This window comes from Bipolaris sorokiniana, assembly GCF_000338995.1.
Source record: "Bipolaris sorokiniana ND90Pr unplaced genomic scaffold COCSAscaffold_6, whole genome shotgun sequence".
In the NCBI taxonomy this organism is placed as follows: Eukaryota; Fungi; Ascomycota; class Dothideomycetes; order Pleosporales; family Pleosporaceae; genus Bipolaris; species Bipolaris sorokiniana.
This window is the reverse complement of record NW_006911900.1, coordinates 112,258-128,312: the sequence shown is the minus strand read 5'-3', so window position 1 is coordinate 128,312 and position 16,055 is coordinate 112,258. Positions and strand designations below refer to the sequence as shown.

Here is a 16,055-nt window from a genome sequence, read left to right as displayed (position 1 = left end):
CCGACAACCTCTCCAGAGCCCCCTCACCACCACCCCCGCCAGCTTCCTCCCATGCACGCTTCTCCCGCCGCCTGTCCTCCCACCTGGGCTGGCTTGATGCCCGCAACGAGCCCCCGCCAACGCACCGCGAGCCCCCGCCCTCCCGCTCGCGCTCGCGCTTGCATAGGGCGCGCTCCTCGCTCAGCTCCATGACGGGCCTGCTGCATGCCCGCCCTTCACTGCGCACACGTGACACCGAGCCTACTTTGCCCTCGATGACCCCAGACGCTCCTTCGCGCTCCTCGCCCACCCGTTCAGCCCTCCCGCACGCCGCCACCGATCGAGGACTGGTCCTTCCACGTGTACAGGTCCCGGACCTGGGCTTGGACTTTGACCAGCTGCTCCGCTCAAACTCGCCCATCGACCACCCAGATGCTCACCGTCAGCGCCCGCTGGCTCCTTTGAGTCCGTTGCGGCGCGACGGACGCACCCTAGGCATCATTCCCTCGCAGCGCCGCATACGCAATATGATCGGCCACCAGCGCAGGAGACGCTCGCTGTGGCAGGAGGGCGAGACTATGGACAATGCCCAGCAGTTGCGCCAGGGTGAGGATCAGGCCGATGTGCTATCCAGACTGCTTTCCCTCGCTGCAGCCGCCACCGCAGCCTCGCTCGTGGGTGACGACAACCAGGCTGCCACTCGAGACGGCACTTTTGATACGTTTCTACAGTCGCTTCAAAATGGTAGCATAGCATCGGCATTGCGAGGTAATGAGGATGGTGCTGCCGGTGATACTCCTGGCGCGGGACAGGCGCCGCTCAATTTCTTCCGCATGTTTCGCTTTGGCACGGCTACCGACAGCACACGGAGTGACAACGACGGAAGCCACGGCAGCAGTTCCGCAAACGGTGCTTTGGAAGGCGAAGAAGAAGGTGAAGGCAGGATGGTACCCATAATTATTGTAGGCATCAGGTCTATACAGCCAGGCAGTGGGACAGGACAAGATGACGCCAGCATACCGCCCTTTCTCGATGCCCTTTCCAGCTTTCCCACCCCTCCTACCTCTCCCGGCGACGCAAACATCCTACAGCCACCACAAAACGGCACTCGCTTCAGCCACCGCCGCCGGGCCTCCATGGGCGGCTTCAACTTTTCCTCAAATCACGACGGTCAAAGACACCACCGTGGAAATGCCCAAGAGCGCCCTCGTCCTTGGTCATCACTCACAGACTCGCCCCCGGGACCTCAACCCCCTCCATCGACACCAGCTACCACCATGAATCTGTCGGCCGGCCCCTCGGGTGCCACCACACCAAATACGTCTACCTCGCCTCCATCGCCCATCCTCCAGTCAGCCACGCCCTCTCGGCGAAACAGCTTTGTTCCAAGAGGCGCCGGATCCACTCTAGAGCCGACCGAAGAAGAACCGCAAACACAGCCGCGCAATGCACGACCCCGTCGCCTGAGCGAATCCGACTTTACACGATACGGATCTGGAGCGCCGCGGAGAAGAGGAGTGGTGGAGCCGGACAATAACCCCGGCGAAGGGTCACGGAGTTGGATCATCTATGTGCTGGGCGGCAGCTACCCGGAAAACCACCCCATCCTAACGACGCCCAGCCTCTTTACCGACTCTCCGACGTACGAGGATATGATGCTTCTCTCGTCAATATTAGGACCGGCAAAACCGCCTGTTGCAAGTGAGGAGGACGTGGCTTCGGCACCCGGGTTGCTCAGGATCCGGGCGAATGGCAGTGTGCTAGTAGCCGAGGCAGTCGAGGGCGAGGAGACGATTGTTCTCGTGCCTGGAGCGCGCTGCCTAGTTTGCCTATGTGACTTTGAAGCGGATGAAGAGGCACGCAAGCTCATCAAGTGCGAACACATGTTTCACAAGATATGCATTGACCAGGTATGTTGACACGGATATATCCCTTTGATGTGTGGGAATACAAGATGACTAATGTGTTGTATAGTGGCTGACTACAGGACGCAACTCGTGCCCTCTATGCCGCGGCGAGGGAGTCCACGAGACGGGCAAGGAGGGTGATGTCGAGCCCAGTGCTACTCCTTCATCTTCTTCATCATCATCATCATCATCATCTTCTCCTCCCTCTCCTCCACCGTCGTTACCGCAAGCAGCTGTATGATGGGCCAAAAGATTCGTTCGTCTAGAGTATAACTTGCCCGAAATTGTGCTCCTTCTTTCTCTTCCTCATGATACACACACACAGAGAGAGAGAGTGCATGATTGCTCAGATTCTTGATATATACCCCCTTTTTTCCATTTTCCTCCTCTCCTTTCCTCATCTCTCTGTCTCTATCTATCACCATCTGTTTCTTCCCTTTTCTATTAAACGGGGCCTTGTCTCTATTTTGTCCAACATCTATGTTTCGTCACAGTTGTGGGGGTTGGATGGGATGTGAGACATGAAATTTCTTTTTTTTTCTCCTCCACTTGCAAATTTTTCCTGTCAGGGTTTCATATACGTTGGAGTGTCATCTCTTTCTGTTCTTTTCTCTTTTCTCTCCTCGTCATCCTGACATATACGGGCGAAAAGCAATGAATGGAGTCTCTCTACCATTTTTTCTTTTTTTGCATGCGAATTTTTTTCCGGAAAAATCTTGATTCTTGTTGTTCGGCATTTTCTGGCATCATGGATGGGCGTAGCATCTAACCGTATAGTCAAAGGGGAAATATATGGCGTGTGTGTATGTAACTTTTTTGTCATCTCTCTTTTTTTGGATTGTCTTTTCAGGGAAATACGCAGCGAGGTGTGGTGGTGGGAGGAAAGAGGAGAGAAGAAAGAGAGAACAGTGTGCGTGTGTACGGTGAGACATTTTCAAGCATGTGAAACGAATTTCCTTGCAAAGTTTCTGATTTGCAACCTTGACGTAGCAACGGCCGGTGGGAGTGCGAGTAGCGAAGAAATATCGGAAAAGTCCAGCACAAAAGGATTCGAAAGGAGCGAGTGGTGGGGAGTTGATGTGTTGTTGTTTTTCCCATAGTTAATGACTAGACTTGCCTATTGTTTTGTGCCATTTTACATGCCCTCTACCTTTCTCTCTCTCTCTCTCTCTCTCTTTCTCTCTCTATTTACTATTTATTACTCCGACATTGAAATTTGACAGCACACCCTTTCAAAGGTACTAACAACGACATGTCACTCCCTTGAACTCAAACCCACCTTAGTCCTCACAAGTGCCTCGACCACGGGACAAACGGACTACACATTCATCCGTTCGTTTATTCCTCTTTTTTTTCGTCCCTCTTCCTCATTAAAAACACAACCGTTAGTTCGACCCTTTCTCAATCTCCTTCTCCGTTTCTGTCCCCGCGGAGCAAATTAGCACACACACACACGTGATCTATATTGTGATTTTGTAATTTGAAATATTCCGCTACAGAAACCAGGGGGGGGGGGGTTAAGGCATGAAAAGGGTTAAAGATGGCAAGTAATGTCAAATAGTTAGGTATCAGGTTGGGATATGAAAGGGAAATGGTACGATGGTGATGGTGACGATGATGATGCTGACAATCGAGGTATAGTATGCATGTGGTTGCAGGGGACGGGGGGCATGACGTGGGGGTTTTTTTTGGTGGGGTTGGGTTGGGTTGGCGGAGGGAGGGTTTGCTGGTGATCGGGACAAGGACAGGGCAGGGTTGGAATTCTGCGTTAGTCGGTGACTCGCTGGTTTTTTTTGCACCAACCAAGACGCGGCTGCGTGTAGATTGGACTAGGAGGCATAACTATCGGTATGTAGTGTGTAGTGTTTGATATTAAAGCTGATGGTATAGAAATTACCCTAGGCAGCGAAGATCTTTTTGATTTCGCTTGGCTTGCGCGCACCAAGTGTGCAGCTGAATGGGCTTTGCTTGCACTTGCTTGCTTGACCTGCCCTGACCTGTCCTGTCTGTCGTGCGTGCGTGCGTGCCTGATAATGTATAGTAGTGATTATATTACAATATCAGAGCCGTCATTCGCTGGCCGGGTTTACTTGCGGCTTTTTTGGACAATTGTTTTTCCCTGGTTTCTTGGCAAAAGAGACAGGCCTGTGTGTCGATATAGCAAAAGATACGTATACGAGTACGGTTTACTTGATTCAGGGCTAGTGAGAGGGTTGAAGTTTAATCTCCACTTTTTGTGATAACATGGACATATCATTCTATAAATATAAGTAGTATAACTAGTATATTCACATTCCATATGTATATCATTATCTATCTGTACTACAAAGGCACGGTCAGGACATATTTGGGCCGTGTCGGAAATTGCAAAAGGCTGGTTTGGGAATCAAGGACGTCAACAGAGAGAGGGGGGCGATCCCATTGTCAATAGCAAAGGATTTTATGGCGAGGTTCCAGGAGTGTGCGCTCTGGATTGCAAGCAGCAGCAGGAAAAAAAGGCCTGGCCAAAGAGAGCCGCCATGTGGACATTTTGTCGGGGCTCTAGCCAGTTAGTCTATTCGCAGAGACGGTCCGCGGACGGCGACTTGGGTGAGTGAGACAAAGTGGAGAAGGGTCGATAGTGGCCATGGCACGGCAGATGGAGTATGACGTTTGGTGCCCTGGGCAGCAGACATGTGACGGGCAAGTCTTGGAGTGCAGGACAACAGAAGGGGTCCTGCATGTGTCCCCAAACGTCGCACGATGTTGTTTTTTCTCGGTGGTGGCTTTGCTTGTTTGTGAACCGGTGTAGGGAAGAATGTGTGTGATGTTGTGAGTAATGCAGGTCCAAGCGCTTGGAGAGAGGAAGGCACGGAGGGCAAGAAGGGCTGACCCTGTCGACGACACGTGGGGCTGACTGTGCCGTAGCCGCGGAATTGGACTGTTCCGACTTGTAACTAACTAACTATTCCATCACACACCATTCATTTCATTCACACTACTACTTTCTCACACACACACACACACACCGACAGTGACGCGCTTTATGTGGCGAAGCCATGCGCCCGCCTCATGTGCCGTAGCAACAGCACCAGCAGGCTTCCAAGCTGGACCGGCCGGCCGCTCGGTCGCTGGGGTCATGCAAGATGGGCACCATCAGCACAGGGTGCTTGTCGAGCCCGTCAGACGCTGCACACTGACTGCATGCTGCAAATGACAATGCCGTGTCCATGATGCGTGGCGCACGGCACTCGACCACTCAGGGGGCAGCCGGAGCAGCCATTGCAGCATCCGCTGCTCGCCCGCATCCGGCCTAGCGCTAAAACGTGACATAGACGTCTGCTCTCTCTTTCTGCCTATCTGCCTGTCGCTCTTTGTCCCTTGTTGGTAATCAGCCAGACCAGGCCCATGACGATATCTCACCCTAGCCTCCCCATGGTCTGACGACACTAACTAAGTATACTCTACGACCGATATACTCTATTCACGCTGCTCTGCTCCAGAGAATCTACTCGACTCGGCGCTGGCCTGCCGTGCAAATTGCACTAGGCGCACCAGAGTGGGCAACTCGGAATCCTCTTCATCATGCCACTTGGTTCCCGCCGCATGCCTACATACACGTACATATGTACATACTACGGCTCTTCTACACAAGTACACACATACCAAGTATCCCACCCGCACCAGTTTCCAGTCTGACGGCCGTCACGGGACTGGGTTCCGGACTAGAGTTTACGTCCATGTAACCATGTATGTAATCATCATGTACGTACAGTATGTGATAGTAGAAGCGTTGCGAGTGGCTAGAAGTTGGCAATGCTGTCACCTTCTCGAAGCAGCCCTCCTTCTCCCGCGCGCGCGCGCCCTGGTTGAGTCAGGCAGGCCCGGTGGCTCCAATATCCACCCGTCTTTTTATAACCACGCACATTGATGAGGCTTGAAAGTCTAAAGGCCGTCCGTCGGGCAATTGCTCTGCACTGCATCGGCCCAATCCCCACTTCAGGCTAGCAGTGGGGGGGTCCACGCCAAAAAGAAAGGGCCCATGGCATGCATCCTTAGTAACCACTTACTTACCTCCATGTACCATGCCTGTCCATACCTAACCACAGCCTTACCTACTAGTATACATACGGTTTATACGTACTTACATATGTACATGTCTGCATCTCGACTTACATACATACCCAGTCCATGTCCATCCATCCACACGCACGCACTGTGACGACAACTTCGACCTGCAGCACGCGTCGCAATCGCCGCGACGCCACTCACCCACGGCTGACTTGGGCAACGGATGTGGGAGGGAGCAGCTGGTAGAGGGAGCCCTTTTGGTGCAGGCCCCACCATGCCGCCCTCACCACCCTGATGGTGGATTTGGAACTTGGGGCTGGCGCATATCATGTCCGCCTTGGTGCTGTGTCGTACCCTTGGCACGATCCGTCTGCTGCAAAGGCGATCCTCGACCCTCTTAGATTTGCAATTGCTCCATAGCTCCTCGCTCCATGGCTCCATGGCTTGATTACCCACCGCCCCGCCCATAGTACTCTAGCAGCAGCCAGCAGCCGTCACAGCAGCCGTAGCAACAGCGGCGCGCTGCACGCCTAACAAAAATGCCCTGCTCTAGCCGTAGTCCATAGGCTGACAGGCGGGGATCACCATCGGGGATGTGTCAAAATGGGCCGTATCTGATGAACTGCACTTAGATACTCGCTCGTACATGGGCCTACTTTATTGCTCGGAGCGGGCAGACCCCTTGGCTGCTCCGTTGGCGGTTGCCCTGCTCTTCCTTGCCCTCCCCTGCCCCCCCTCTCCCCAGACTTGAGGTGGCTGCTGTCGGTGGGTGGACCTGTTCGCACGGCCTGGGAGTGGCCCAGAGCGATCAGTCCTGGGATTCCAGCGCTGCGCGGAAAGCGGAAGCGTTTGCGTGCACGGCCCATAGCGGCCTGGAGACAGCGCAGTGGGCTTAGGGCTTGCTTTTTCCCCTTCACTGCACCCCGGCTTCTTAGATGCGGACGTTTGATGAACCTCAGACTATCCCTTCCTGGACATACACCATTGCTTCTTCCCAGGACTAGGCACACGCCTCTGCTCTCGCTCGGGCCGGCTCTCTGGTCTGCCTGTCTCTCTGTCCACCGACCTCGCCCTCTTCGCTCTAGCTCCGACCTCTCTGTCTCTTTTTTCCCCAATCTCTCATACCATCTTTCTCGGTTTATCGCTCTTGCACAACCTTGAACCTGCGCCCCCTGCTGTGCTTCCTCTCTACCAACACTCATCACTTCCTCCCCCTGTTTCTTCCTCCCACCCTCCCCTCGCCGGCCCCCCCCCCTTTTTTCTGGTTCTAGATCGGTGCTGCATATGCCTCCGTCGCCAGCTTTCTCTGGTGTCGCGCAGTCTACCTGGTCCCGTGTGTGGCCATCACTCAGGGTTACCGGAGACGTAGTTGAACCGCCTGTCCTAGCTGCTAGCTGGGGGCCTGCACCCGCGCGCCCAAACCAGCCTGCATTAGACTAACCCACGGCTCCGGCAAGCCTGCTCCTACTTCTATATCCTTTCACTTTCCCGTACCTGACGCCCGAGCCATTGTCACACCCGTTAACACGGCGATCGACCTCGGACCCTTGCACCTGAATGACGTGGGTCCTCTTCCTGCAACCACTATCCTCACCAGTCTTCCATCATTGCCACCACTTTCTCTTGCCCTCTCCCTGACTGCGCGGTCTCTCCCCCCTCGTCCCTCACAAGACATGTCTGGATACTACCCCCCGCCAGGCCACAGCATCCCGCCCCAATACTACAACATCGACCAAAACTCGATCCCCAACAATAACAACAACGGTAATAGCAACAACAATAACATTCAGCATGCCCCGCAGACGGTGATCGGACATGGCTCCTATCCCATGGCCATGCCAGACAACCCCTTCCAGCCAGGAGCTTCCGGTCCTTTCATGCAATACGAAAACATTGGCCAGCCCAGTTATCCTGATCAATATGATGATGCATCTGGCCCCATCGGCTCAGTCCATGCCGCCAACAGTCGCGCGCGTCGCCGACCGGCGCCTGGCGAGCAAGTAAAGCACCGCAGAACACGGAGCGGATGCTTTACCTGCAGGCAGCGGAGAGTCAAGGTATGTGGCTTTCTCTCTACTTGCACCAAATGGCCAGCGCGATTAACATGTAGCAGTGTGACGAAAACCATCCCGTCTGCGAGAGTGAGTGCTTGCTTCTGCCTCTGACTCGTTGAAACAGGGCTTGATTTCTGACAGTGTTCACCAGGGTGTCACAAGGGAGGTCGCGAATGCATCTATCCCGACTCACAATCCAGTCAGAAATCTACCCGCAGCGGCTCCAAATCTGCAAAGTCTTCCTCTGCCGACAACATCTCGTCACCCGAGGACCGTGAAGAAGATGCCAAAGAACGTCTGCCTTCCATAAGGGATGAAGATGAGGAAGAAGACTACGTCGACTATGACGACGACGATACGTCAAGAAGCCAAGACAACCGCGACTCGTCTTACACCCCTGGCTCGAACCTCGACCAGAGTGTCTCCCCATCGACCGAGGCCTCATCTACTGTCCCGCCCATTGTACGGCCATCACTGTCCCGGAAAGGAAGTGCGCAACCCGCGAAGCCCGCCCAGGGCTCGACCCAAGACCTCCAGTTCTATCTCAACTACTTCCGCAACCACATGAGTGTCCATCACTACTCGCTCAAGCGCGACACACGTGGCTGGCTCAAAGGCGATTTTATGCATTGGGTTATGAGATTTGAGCCTCTCAAATATGCCGTTGCGGGATATGCTGCATATTTCCATACCCTATCCCAGCCTGACGGTCGCATATCGACGTTCCTTCAGTTCTATAATGAGTCGGTCTCGCGCTTGCGCATGGCAATTGAGAAGAACAAGAAGCAGGGTCTTGCTACTTTCTTGACCATATTGCAGCTGGCAAGCATAGAGGTAAGGCCAGCATCTTCGGACTGATGTTACTCTTCTAATAGGATACTAGGAAATGCTTGGTGACTGGGTCAATCTCATGGGCCACCAGAAAGCTGCATTTGACATGCTCACACGCCTCTTTACACCACAGAGCATCACAAAGTCGGATTTCCTGTCCAAGGTACTTCTTTGGTACATTCGATTCGATCTATTCGTTGGCTTCCAATCGGGCGGAGAGGCAACATTAGGCCGGGAATGGTACGAGGCTGCCCACGAATCATACGTTCAAAAAGTCAAAGAAAGCCCAGACGACCTGGGGATGCAATACGAAGAGCGCTTTGCGTATTCCCGGCTGGTAGCAAAGGACTCGAACGATCTTTTCGCAAGGACCAGTAAAGGACTGGTCAGTCCTCAAGAATTCATGGCTCAATTGCCCGCGCTTCAAGAAAGAATGGAATCCTTGCCGAAAAGCATTCCCCAGGTTTTGCTAGATCCAAGTCACAAGGTTCATAGCATCCCTGGAACCCCAGATTCCGACGACATCACCAATCCTTACGAACCAGACATCATTTGGGGTGGGCCATTGTGGACGACAAATTTCTTATTCATGGACATATGGGGCCTCCAGTTCATGTACGCCATATCGTCGTCGATGGCGTTGAAGCAGCCCATAGATCCCGAGTACAATAAATTGGCGTATCAGGCAGTACAGATGTTTGAGGCCATGTGCGCCTATCCAGACGCTCCTCCAGGCGCCCTACTAGAGGCTCAAGTCAGCTTTGCAATTGCCGTCTTGTTTCTGCCCAAGGACCAAAAGACCATGCAGTGGATTCGTCGGGCGTTTACCAAGATTGAAGCATCAGGGTAAGCACAACCTGCCCCTCGAGAGGTCAGGACTTGTTGGTTCCTGCAAGGTAGTCTGGGTGCGTGATTCATTATGCTTACATGGCTCTAGATACATCTACTCTGACGTTCTCCGTAACCGTATGCTTGAATCCATGGGGGCCCCGCCATCAGATTGGTGGCTCCCTGACGACGAAGGGTGCCCCCCTATCATTCGCTCAATCAAGGACTTTATCAAGGACCGCACACAGGCGCCAAAAGATCAAGTCTCCGAGGACTTGCGCGAGATGCGCGGCATTTTCAATTCGCTCACCATATCCGACTCGCCGACGTCTGACAACATGACGGTCACGAGTACCGACGGCTTGGGCTCTGCATACGGTTCTCCAGATTGGCATTCGGGCTACGGAAGTGATCGGAAGTCGTCCATCGCGGAGAGTTACTCGCCTGTTGTACCAAGGCAATACTCTGTACAGTAACGTGGCTTACTCGCATGAAGCTACCTGCGCTATGAAGACGCTTGCAATGAAGTAATTGGGAGGCGCATGTTTTGTTGGTACCAAAAGACGCTTATCGGTCTGCCCATGTCTCTTGATGCAGCGCCTGTGTATATCGCAATAAAGGACATGTTCTACCTGAAACACTCTACTCTTCTGGTCTTTCCGGAGTTGTACCGCCGGTGATGTCTCCCGAGAGGCGTCCTGTCACACACTGACTGGCAAGTGCAACTGGGCTGACGTGGGCGAGACGCAATGGCTTGCCTTGGTATCACATCTCAGGGCCACGATCCCCCGGGGAGCTCACTACAGAAAAGAAAGAATGGAGCGAAAGCGGGGTCCACTTATGCGGTGTGACTGCTGCAGGTCATGCTGGGGCGCACGTTAGTTTTAACATCGGACGGCGATCGGGTGTTGGAGGTTCCCTACCTACTAGATTGCGAGTACGGAGAGGCCAAGCACCATGTACATGCATGGGCATGAGCATAGAAAGTTCATTCATAGGCATGAGGAGGATAATTCGCGCGGTGGATGGCAGTGTGCGCAGAATCCGGTTGCAAGGCTTAAGATACCTCCACATGTGGTCGCCGTTTATGGAACACGAAGGGTTGTGAGGCATTTGCACGGCATCAGTAACCGTGAACAATCAAAAGTGTATTGACAAAGGATTCAAAGTCACAAGCTTGCACGTGATAGTTACTAATGACCCATGGCTTTGTGTTTCTAGTAATCAAGGACATTGTTCATGGCGCAATTTCTCCTCCCTCTTACATGGCACCGCATCCAGCTGCAGAGTGTTGATTGGAACTGCTTTTGGTCAGCAATGCAGTTTCAGACATTTGCATGCAGTCTACATGACTCCTGTATCACTCCCTGCTATAGGGTAGTGGTGGTGAGACAACCAGTGGGGCCAAATATGTACACGTTTCCCCTGTGGCGTGCTGATCTTTTATCGATGTGTCTTTTTTTTGAACAAGGCATCTTTTAGCGGAACTCACAATAGCATCCCATGCTGAGTAGGGGATGGAGTTTTTTTTTAATGAATCATATACTTACAGCACGATAGCCGAGTATTACTTTTGTGAGAATTGTACCAAGACGAGAATGAATACTTTTCCAGATTCTCTGTCTGAAATTGTACGCATCTCAACCCATGTATCGAGCAAAAACACCTGCATTGTATAATACTTGTCCAGGCAAAGGGTTGATATAGTCCCAAACAGGACTAGTGCAATGCAGGGCTCATGCGCCGCCCTGACAGCAACGGCGGCGGAGAACACATGAAAGTCGTAAGAGCACGACAACAGCCACGCCCCGCCCTCGACAACAACCACGAGCAGAGTCTTGATACACCGTAACCCCGCTACACCGCAATGGAAAACCTTGGCAAGATTTCGGCGTTCGGAAAGAACATTTCGTACGTACAGCCCCGCGCCCCCCTCGCCGCTTACTTGCACCCCGGCACCAGATAGGAACACTTGGACTGACACGGTTGCTACAGCGCTACCTTTACCCCCTGGGCTGCCCGAACACAGCAATATGTCAAGGAGCAGGTTGGCAATGTCGAGGACAAGGTGCGCAGCCTCCCGATTGAGTCCCTGTGCTATCTCACGAGGGCATCCACGCCGTTAGCAAGTGCACCATTAACACGGTTCATGACAGACTCAACTGCCTCCGGACTACATTGAGCTCGAGAAGCGAGTCGATGCGCTAAAAAAGGTCCACACGACTATGCTCCAGGTTACGTACGACGCTCCGTATCCCGCCTAAAAATCATATCCTGACTGCCTAGTTCACAATACGCAAACGAAGCCTATGACTACCCAGCCAACATCCGCGAGTCCTTCAACGACCTCGGCCGAACCGTCGCAGAGAAGGTCAATCTACTCTCGAGCGCCACCTCCCCCGCCGAAGCCCAGGCGGCTCTTACTGCCCCTCCCTCCGCAAAGCCCCAGCCCAAGACTTTCAGCCATGCTGTTGCCCGCGCCGCCCTGAATGCCTCGCACATGCTCACCTCTGAGCAAACATCTTCAGGCGAGGACCCGCTCGCTACTGCCCTTGAGAAGTACGCCATTGCCAGCGAAAAGGTTGGCGAGGCACGTCTGGCGCAGGACGCTCAGATTCAGAGCCGCTTCTTGGCTGGGTGGAGTACCACGCTCAACACCAACATTCAGTTTGCCACACGCGCTCGCAAGGCTGTCGAAAACTCGCGATTGACACTTGATGCGACCAAGGCCAATGCCAGGGGACCTGCTTTTACGCTCCCTGGTCAACCCGCCAAGAAGGACAACCTAGATGACGACTTGACTGAGGAGGCAAGAGCAAAGATTGAGCAGGCCGAGGACGAGTTTGTTGGCCAGACTGAGGAGGCTGTTGGTGTCATGAAAAACGTACGTTGTGAATCATTTTGGTCTAAGATACTTATGCTGACTTTTCTCTCTTTCTTCTACAAGGTCCTCGATACCCCAGAACCACTCCGCAACCTTGCTGACCTCATTGCTGCCCAACTCGAGTACCACAAGAAGGCATACGAGATTCTGTCTGAGCTGGCACCTGTTGTTGAGCAACTGCAGGTTGAACAGGAGGTGCGTAGACACCAGTCGTCTGACTTTTAGGTCCCCCTAGCTGATGCGTTGTGGTGATTAGGCCAGCTACCGTCGGGCTCGTGAGGAGTTGTAAAGTGGTGTTGATGTAGGGGGTGTTGGTGAGATTAGGGAGGGTATGGAAATGGGAGAATGGATAGATACAGTGTCATGAAGGGAGATTGTCTCGGTATTGGCTTTTGTCCAGAGCAGGATCTCCTTACCAAACAGAGTATAGTCTAGTCTAGTCTTGGGATGAACGAGCAGTTCGTATTATGACTTGAAAAGTTTTATCCTCTTCGATTTTTACTAATTTTTTTTTTACGTCGTGCCTCTACTCAATAACCCCACTCTCATCCCTAAACTCAGCAGCCTGCCTCTTAGCATACTCGCCCATCACCCCTTCCTCCTTTCCCCCATCATCCTCCGGAATAAACCCCCTCATAACCCCGCTAACATACTCCTCCGGCACCCCACACGCAACCGCATCTTCTATCCCCCGATTCATCCTATACACGTACTCCTCCCTCGGTCTCCCCGGCGTAACTCTTTTCCGATCGATATACACGAGTACACGCTTATCGGTCTCGCTGGGTGGGGTAGTAATGTCGATTTTCGAGGCGGGCGAAGTAGCGGACCAGAATGTGGCGGGCAGGTATTCCTTGGTGTAGGCGAGGGGCACGCCTTCGTTTTTGTCAAGGTGACGTTCGTCGTGGGTGGTGAGGTGGAAGAGGAGGCCGTAGACGTGTGGGGTGGTGTCTGGGGTGGAGGAGGAGGAGGAGGAGGAGCGGGAAGTAGGAGCGGGAGAGGGAGTGGTTTGGGTCTGGGTAGTAGATGAGGAAGGGGAGACTTTGACGATGTTGGCGTAGCCCCGTTCGTTGATGATCCATTTGTAATTGTCCAAGCGGGCGATTCCCTGGTAGGTGGAGGAGGGACAGCGTGTGGACATTTGGTGCAGCCAGAGGTTGGAGCCGTAGCCGAAGTAGAAGGTTGGGGGCGTGGATGAAGACATCTTTCTGGGTGGAGATATTGGGTTGGAGATGGTGATAATCTTTTCTAGTTTAGAAGGTGTTTGAGATACGGAGGTGTTGTTTACTCTTTTTTTTCCCTTGAATTCTCTATTCAAGGATTTTTGGAGTTGTGAGGGGTTGTTTTGTTTAATTGCCTTTTCTTCTCCTTCTTCTATATGAATACTTGATGTTTGTTGAACTCCTGCGATTCGAATGGTTGATGATCGCCACAGTCCCAGGAAACGTGAATGCCTTTTTCTAATAGCAATTGAGATTCCTACACACGAATCCTAGTATGTTCTTATTCTTTGGTAGACTAGATATGACGGCTGTAGTGTATCCTCCGGCTCCAGGACGGATTTCACCAAGCACGCGGGGTGATCTAGCAGAGTCTGATTATGATTAGCCATGGATACGTAGTGCTGGCTCGCAACCTTCTCGTGTACCTTGTAACTTTGAGATTGACTTGTAGTATTTGTACAACTATATTCCGGATACAACACGGTCACGATACATGAATTGATGTGGCGCGGTAGTCAGATACCTCGGGGCGATATCAACCCACATGCCGAACGAAACTGACGAATCGGCGTTGAAGGATTACACCACGCTCCTCTTCGCGACGACCACCACATTCGGGAAGAGACGCGAGACATGGCTAGCAAGTACGCGGCCATTCTGTAAAATACCTATATCATGTCGTCTCTGTCACGTTGAATCATGTTGCGCAGTCTTTAGTCCGGTGGCGTTGATAGGAGAACGCGTCTTGACGCAGCGTCGTCGAGTCACATTACATTTTCCCAACCTAGAAGCTCAACCGCGACACAAACCCAAACATGCCATACTCACATCATAGCCACTCTGGCCAGTTCTGTGGCCATGCAAAGGACACGCTTGAACAGGTCATCCAGGCAGCCATAGCCAAAGGCTTCCATACCTTTGCGCTAACAGAGCATATACCCCGGCCAATCGAAGACTTCTACCCCGGAGAAGCTGAGTCGCACACGGTTGAGAGCCTTGCCAAGCTATTCGACGACTTCATTGTCGAAGCCAACCGGCTGAGGGATAAATACTCGAGCCAGATACAGATCCTGATTGGCTTTGAATCAGAATGGATTCGCCCGTCGACCCTGGAGCTGATTCAGAGCGTCCGCGAAAAATATCCGTTTGACTTTTTCATGGGCTCTGTCCACCATGTCCATACGATACCCATCGACTACGACCGCAAGATGTACGAGCAGGCGAGGGACAAGGCGGGCGGGACAGACGAGAGGTTGTTTGAAGACTATTTCGATTCTCAATTGGAGATGCTGCAGGCGCTGCGACCCCCAGTCGTCGGGCACCTGGACCTCATCCGTCTGCTGAGCGATCACCGCGACGATGGGTTCAAAGGTATGGCTGGTGTTTGGCAAAAGATTGAGCGAAACCTGGAATTCATTGCTTCATATGGCGGTCTGCTCGAACTCAACTCTGCCGGGTTGCGCAAAGGTCTGGCCGAGCCGTATCCGTGCTTGCCAATATGTCAGGTCAGTCACACCGCCATCTGCCCGAGCTCGGCGGCGAGCTGAACTTGAACTGACTTGGGGTCGTTTATAGATGTTCCTTCGCATGCGAGGCGGTTTCGTCATGTCTGACGACAGCCATGGAATCGATCATATTGGCACAAACTATGCGTGGCTTCTTGCCTTCATCCAGACTGTAGGCACTGACCGCATACACTATGTCGAGCGGGCCGAGCAAGGTAAAGGCACTCGCTTCGCCAGCATTGCTCTGACCGACCTGGTGCAGTTGCCATTTTGGGAGAAACCAAACTGAGGTTGGCTTCGTCATGGCCCGACTTTTGGTGCGCCGCTGACGAGGGTTCGCTCTTGTGCTGAACGTTGCGGGTCTTACGACCGGAGCAATAGCCTTGTGGAATATTGTGCAACGGTGGTTTTAGGGTACCTACATTACAAGCAATGCGCAACCTTTTCATTGGACATGTTGGAGATGACAATCGTCGACTCGTATTCTTGCCTGGCTGCAAGTGGTTTAGCACCTGTGCTGTAGCTTGAGTTTGGCCACGTGCTTAATGTTCACGATGCTGCACTCCATATGCGTGGGGGTGATCACTTCTCCACGACTCAGCCGCCACTGCAAGCGCACCTCGTCTAGCCAATATAAAGAGTGGATTGCTCCCGGACCGTATCGTTGGGCTCCCGACTCAGCGCACAGGGCTAAAGATCGTCTTGTCCGAAGGTTACAAGGCGGGCTGAAGAAGGCCATGGCAAAGGCACGGTCAGAAAGACCACGTGTAATGGCTATGGCATTTGCTCTTCAG

The 16,055-nt window shown here is 52.9% G+C and overlaps 6 protein-coding genes across 6 annotated transcripts; 4 read left to right on the top strand and 2 right to left on the bottom strand.

The window, feature by feature from the left end:
* Positions 1-188: 188 nt before the first annotated feature.
* On the top strand, positions 189-2,127 carry COCSADRAFT_25649 (uncharacterized protein; the record flags this gene model as incomplete). Its single annotated transcript, XM_007700851.1, has 2 exons — positions 189-1,889; positions 1,954-2,127. The coding sequence occupies 2 exons, from the start codon at positions 189-191 to the stop codon at positions 2,125-2,127; spliced, it is 1,875 nt and encodes a 624-aa protein (XP_007699041.1).
* A 2,076-nt stretch (positions 2,128-4,203) lies between these two features.
* Positions 4,204-6,404, bottom strand: COCSADRAFT_189713 (uncharacterized protein; the record flags this gene model as incomplete). The annotated part of the gene is made up of 9 exons (XM_007701066.1): positions 4,204-4,806; positions 4,895-4,996; positions 5,063-5,184; positions 5,421-5,475; positions 5,532-5,590; positions 5,639-5,730; positions 5,940-5,954; positions 6,050-6,100; positions 6,138-6,404. 9 exons carry the CDS (start codon positions 6,402-6,404, stop codon positions 4,436-4,438), a joined length of 1,134 nt encoding a protein of 377 aa, XP_007699256.1. The 3' UTR covers positions 4,204-4,435.
* A 770-nt stretch (positions 6,405-7,174) lies between these two features.
* COCSADRAFT_312964 (uncharacterized protein) lies at positions 7,175-10,318 on the top strand. The gene is made up of 5 exons (XM_007701065.1): positions 7,175-7,993; positions 8,050-8,077; positions 8,142-8,824; positions 8,874-9,667; positions 9,759-10,318. Exons 1-5 carry the CDS (start codon positions 7,610-7,612, stop codon positions 10,123-10,125), a joined length of 2,256 nt encoding a protein of 751 aa, XP_007699255.1. The 5' UTR covers positions 7,175-7,609; the 3' UTR covers positions 10,126-10,318.
* A 1,116-nt stretch (positions 10,319-11,434) lies between these two features.
* On the top strand, positions 11,435-12,939 carry COCSADRAFT_36018 (uncharacterized protein). The gene is made up of 6 exons (XM_007700887.1): positions 11,435-11,560; positions 11,645-11,717; positions 11,806-11,888; positions 11,936-12,533; positions 12,597-12,728; positions 12,790-12,939. The coding sequence occupies exons 1-6, from the start codon at positions 11,517-11,519 to the stop codon at positions 12,820-12,822; spliced, it is 963 nt and encodes a 320-aa protein (XP_007699077.1). The 5' UTR covers positions 11,435-11,516; the 3' UTR covers positions 12,823-12,939.
* A 111-nt stretch (positions 12,940-13,050) lies between these two features.
* On the bottom strand, positions 13,051-13,863 carry COCSADRAFT_36016 (uncharacterized protein). The gene has a single exon (XM_007700886.1). The coding sequence runs from the start codon at positions 13,735-13,737 to the stop codon at positions 13,060-13,062; it is 678 nt and encodes a 225-aa protein (XP_007699076.1). The 5' UTR covers positions 13,738-13,863; the 3' UTR covers positions 13,051-13,059.
* Positions 13,864-14,415: 552 nt separating this feature from the next.
* Positions 14,416-15,715, top strand: COCSADRAFT_140639 (uncharacterized protein). Its single transcript, XM_007701064.1, has 2 exons — positions 14,416-15,261; positions 15,332-15,715. The coding sequence occupies exons 1-2, from the start codon at positions 14,572-14,574 to the stop codon at positions 15,548-15,550; spliced, it is 909 nt and encodes a 302-aa protein (XP_007699254.1). The 5' UTR covers positions 14,416-14,571; the 3' UTR covers positions 15,551-15,715.
* Positions 15,716-16,055: the final 340 nt, after the last annotated feature.

Bases quoted from the DNA above. Each gene is read 5' to 3' on its own strand.
- COCSADRAFT_312964 (XM_007701065.1), top strand. From the start codon at position 7,610: ATGTCTGGATACTACCCCCCGCCAGGCCACAGCATCCCGCCCCAATAC. The intron at 8,078-8,141 runs GTGAGTGCTTGC...AGTGTTCACCAG, and splicing joins AAACCATCCCGTCTGCGAGA to GGTGTCACAAGGGAGGTCGC. The intron at 9,668-9,758 runs GTAAGCACAACC...ACATGGCTCTAG, and splicing joins ACCAAGATTGAAGCATCAGG to ATACATCTACTCTGACGTTC.
- COCSADRAFT_36018 (XM_007700887.1), top strand. From the start codon at position 11,517: ATGGAAAACCTTGGCAAGATTTCGGCGTTCGGAAAGAACATTTC. The intron at 11,561-11,644 runs GTACGTACAGCC...CGGTTGCTACAG, and splicing joins GCGTTCGGAAAGAACATTTC to CGCTACCTTTACCCCCTGGG. The intron at 12,534-12,596 runs GTACGTTGTGAA...TTCTTCTACAAG, and splicing joins CTGTTGGTGTCATGAAAAAC to GTCCTCGATACCCCAGAACC.
- COCSADRAFT_36016 (XM_007700886.1), bottom strand. From the start codon at position 13,737: ATGTCTTCATCCACGCCCCCAACCTTCTACTTCGGCTACGGCTCCAAC.
- COCSADRAFT_140639 (XM_007701064.1), top strand. From the start codon at position 14,572: ATGCCATACTCACATCATAGCCACTCTGGCCAGTTCTGTGGCCATGCA. The intron at 15,262-15,331 runs GTCAGTCACACC...GGTCGTTTATAG, and splicing joins CGTGCTTGCCAATATGTCAG to ATGTTCCTTCGCATGCGAGG.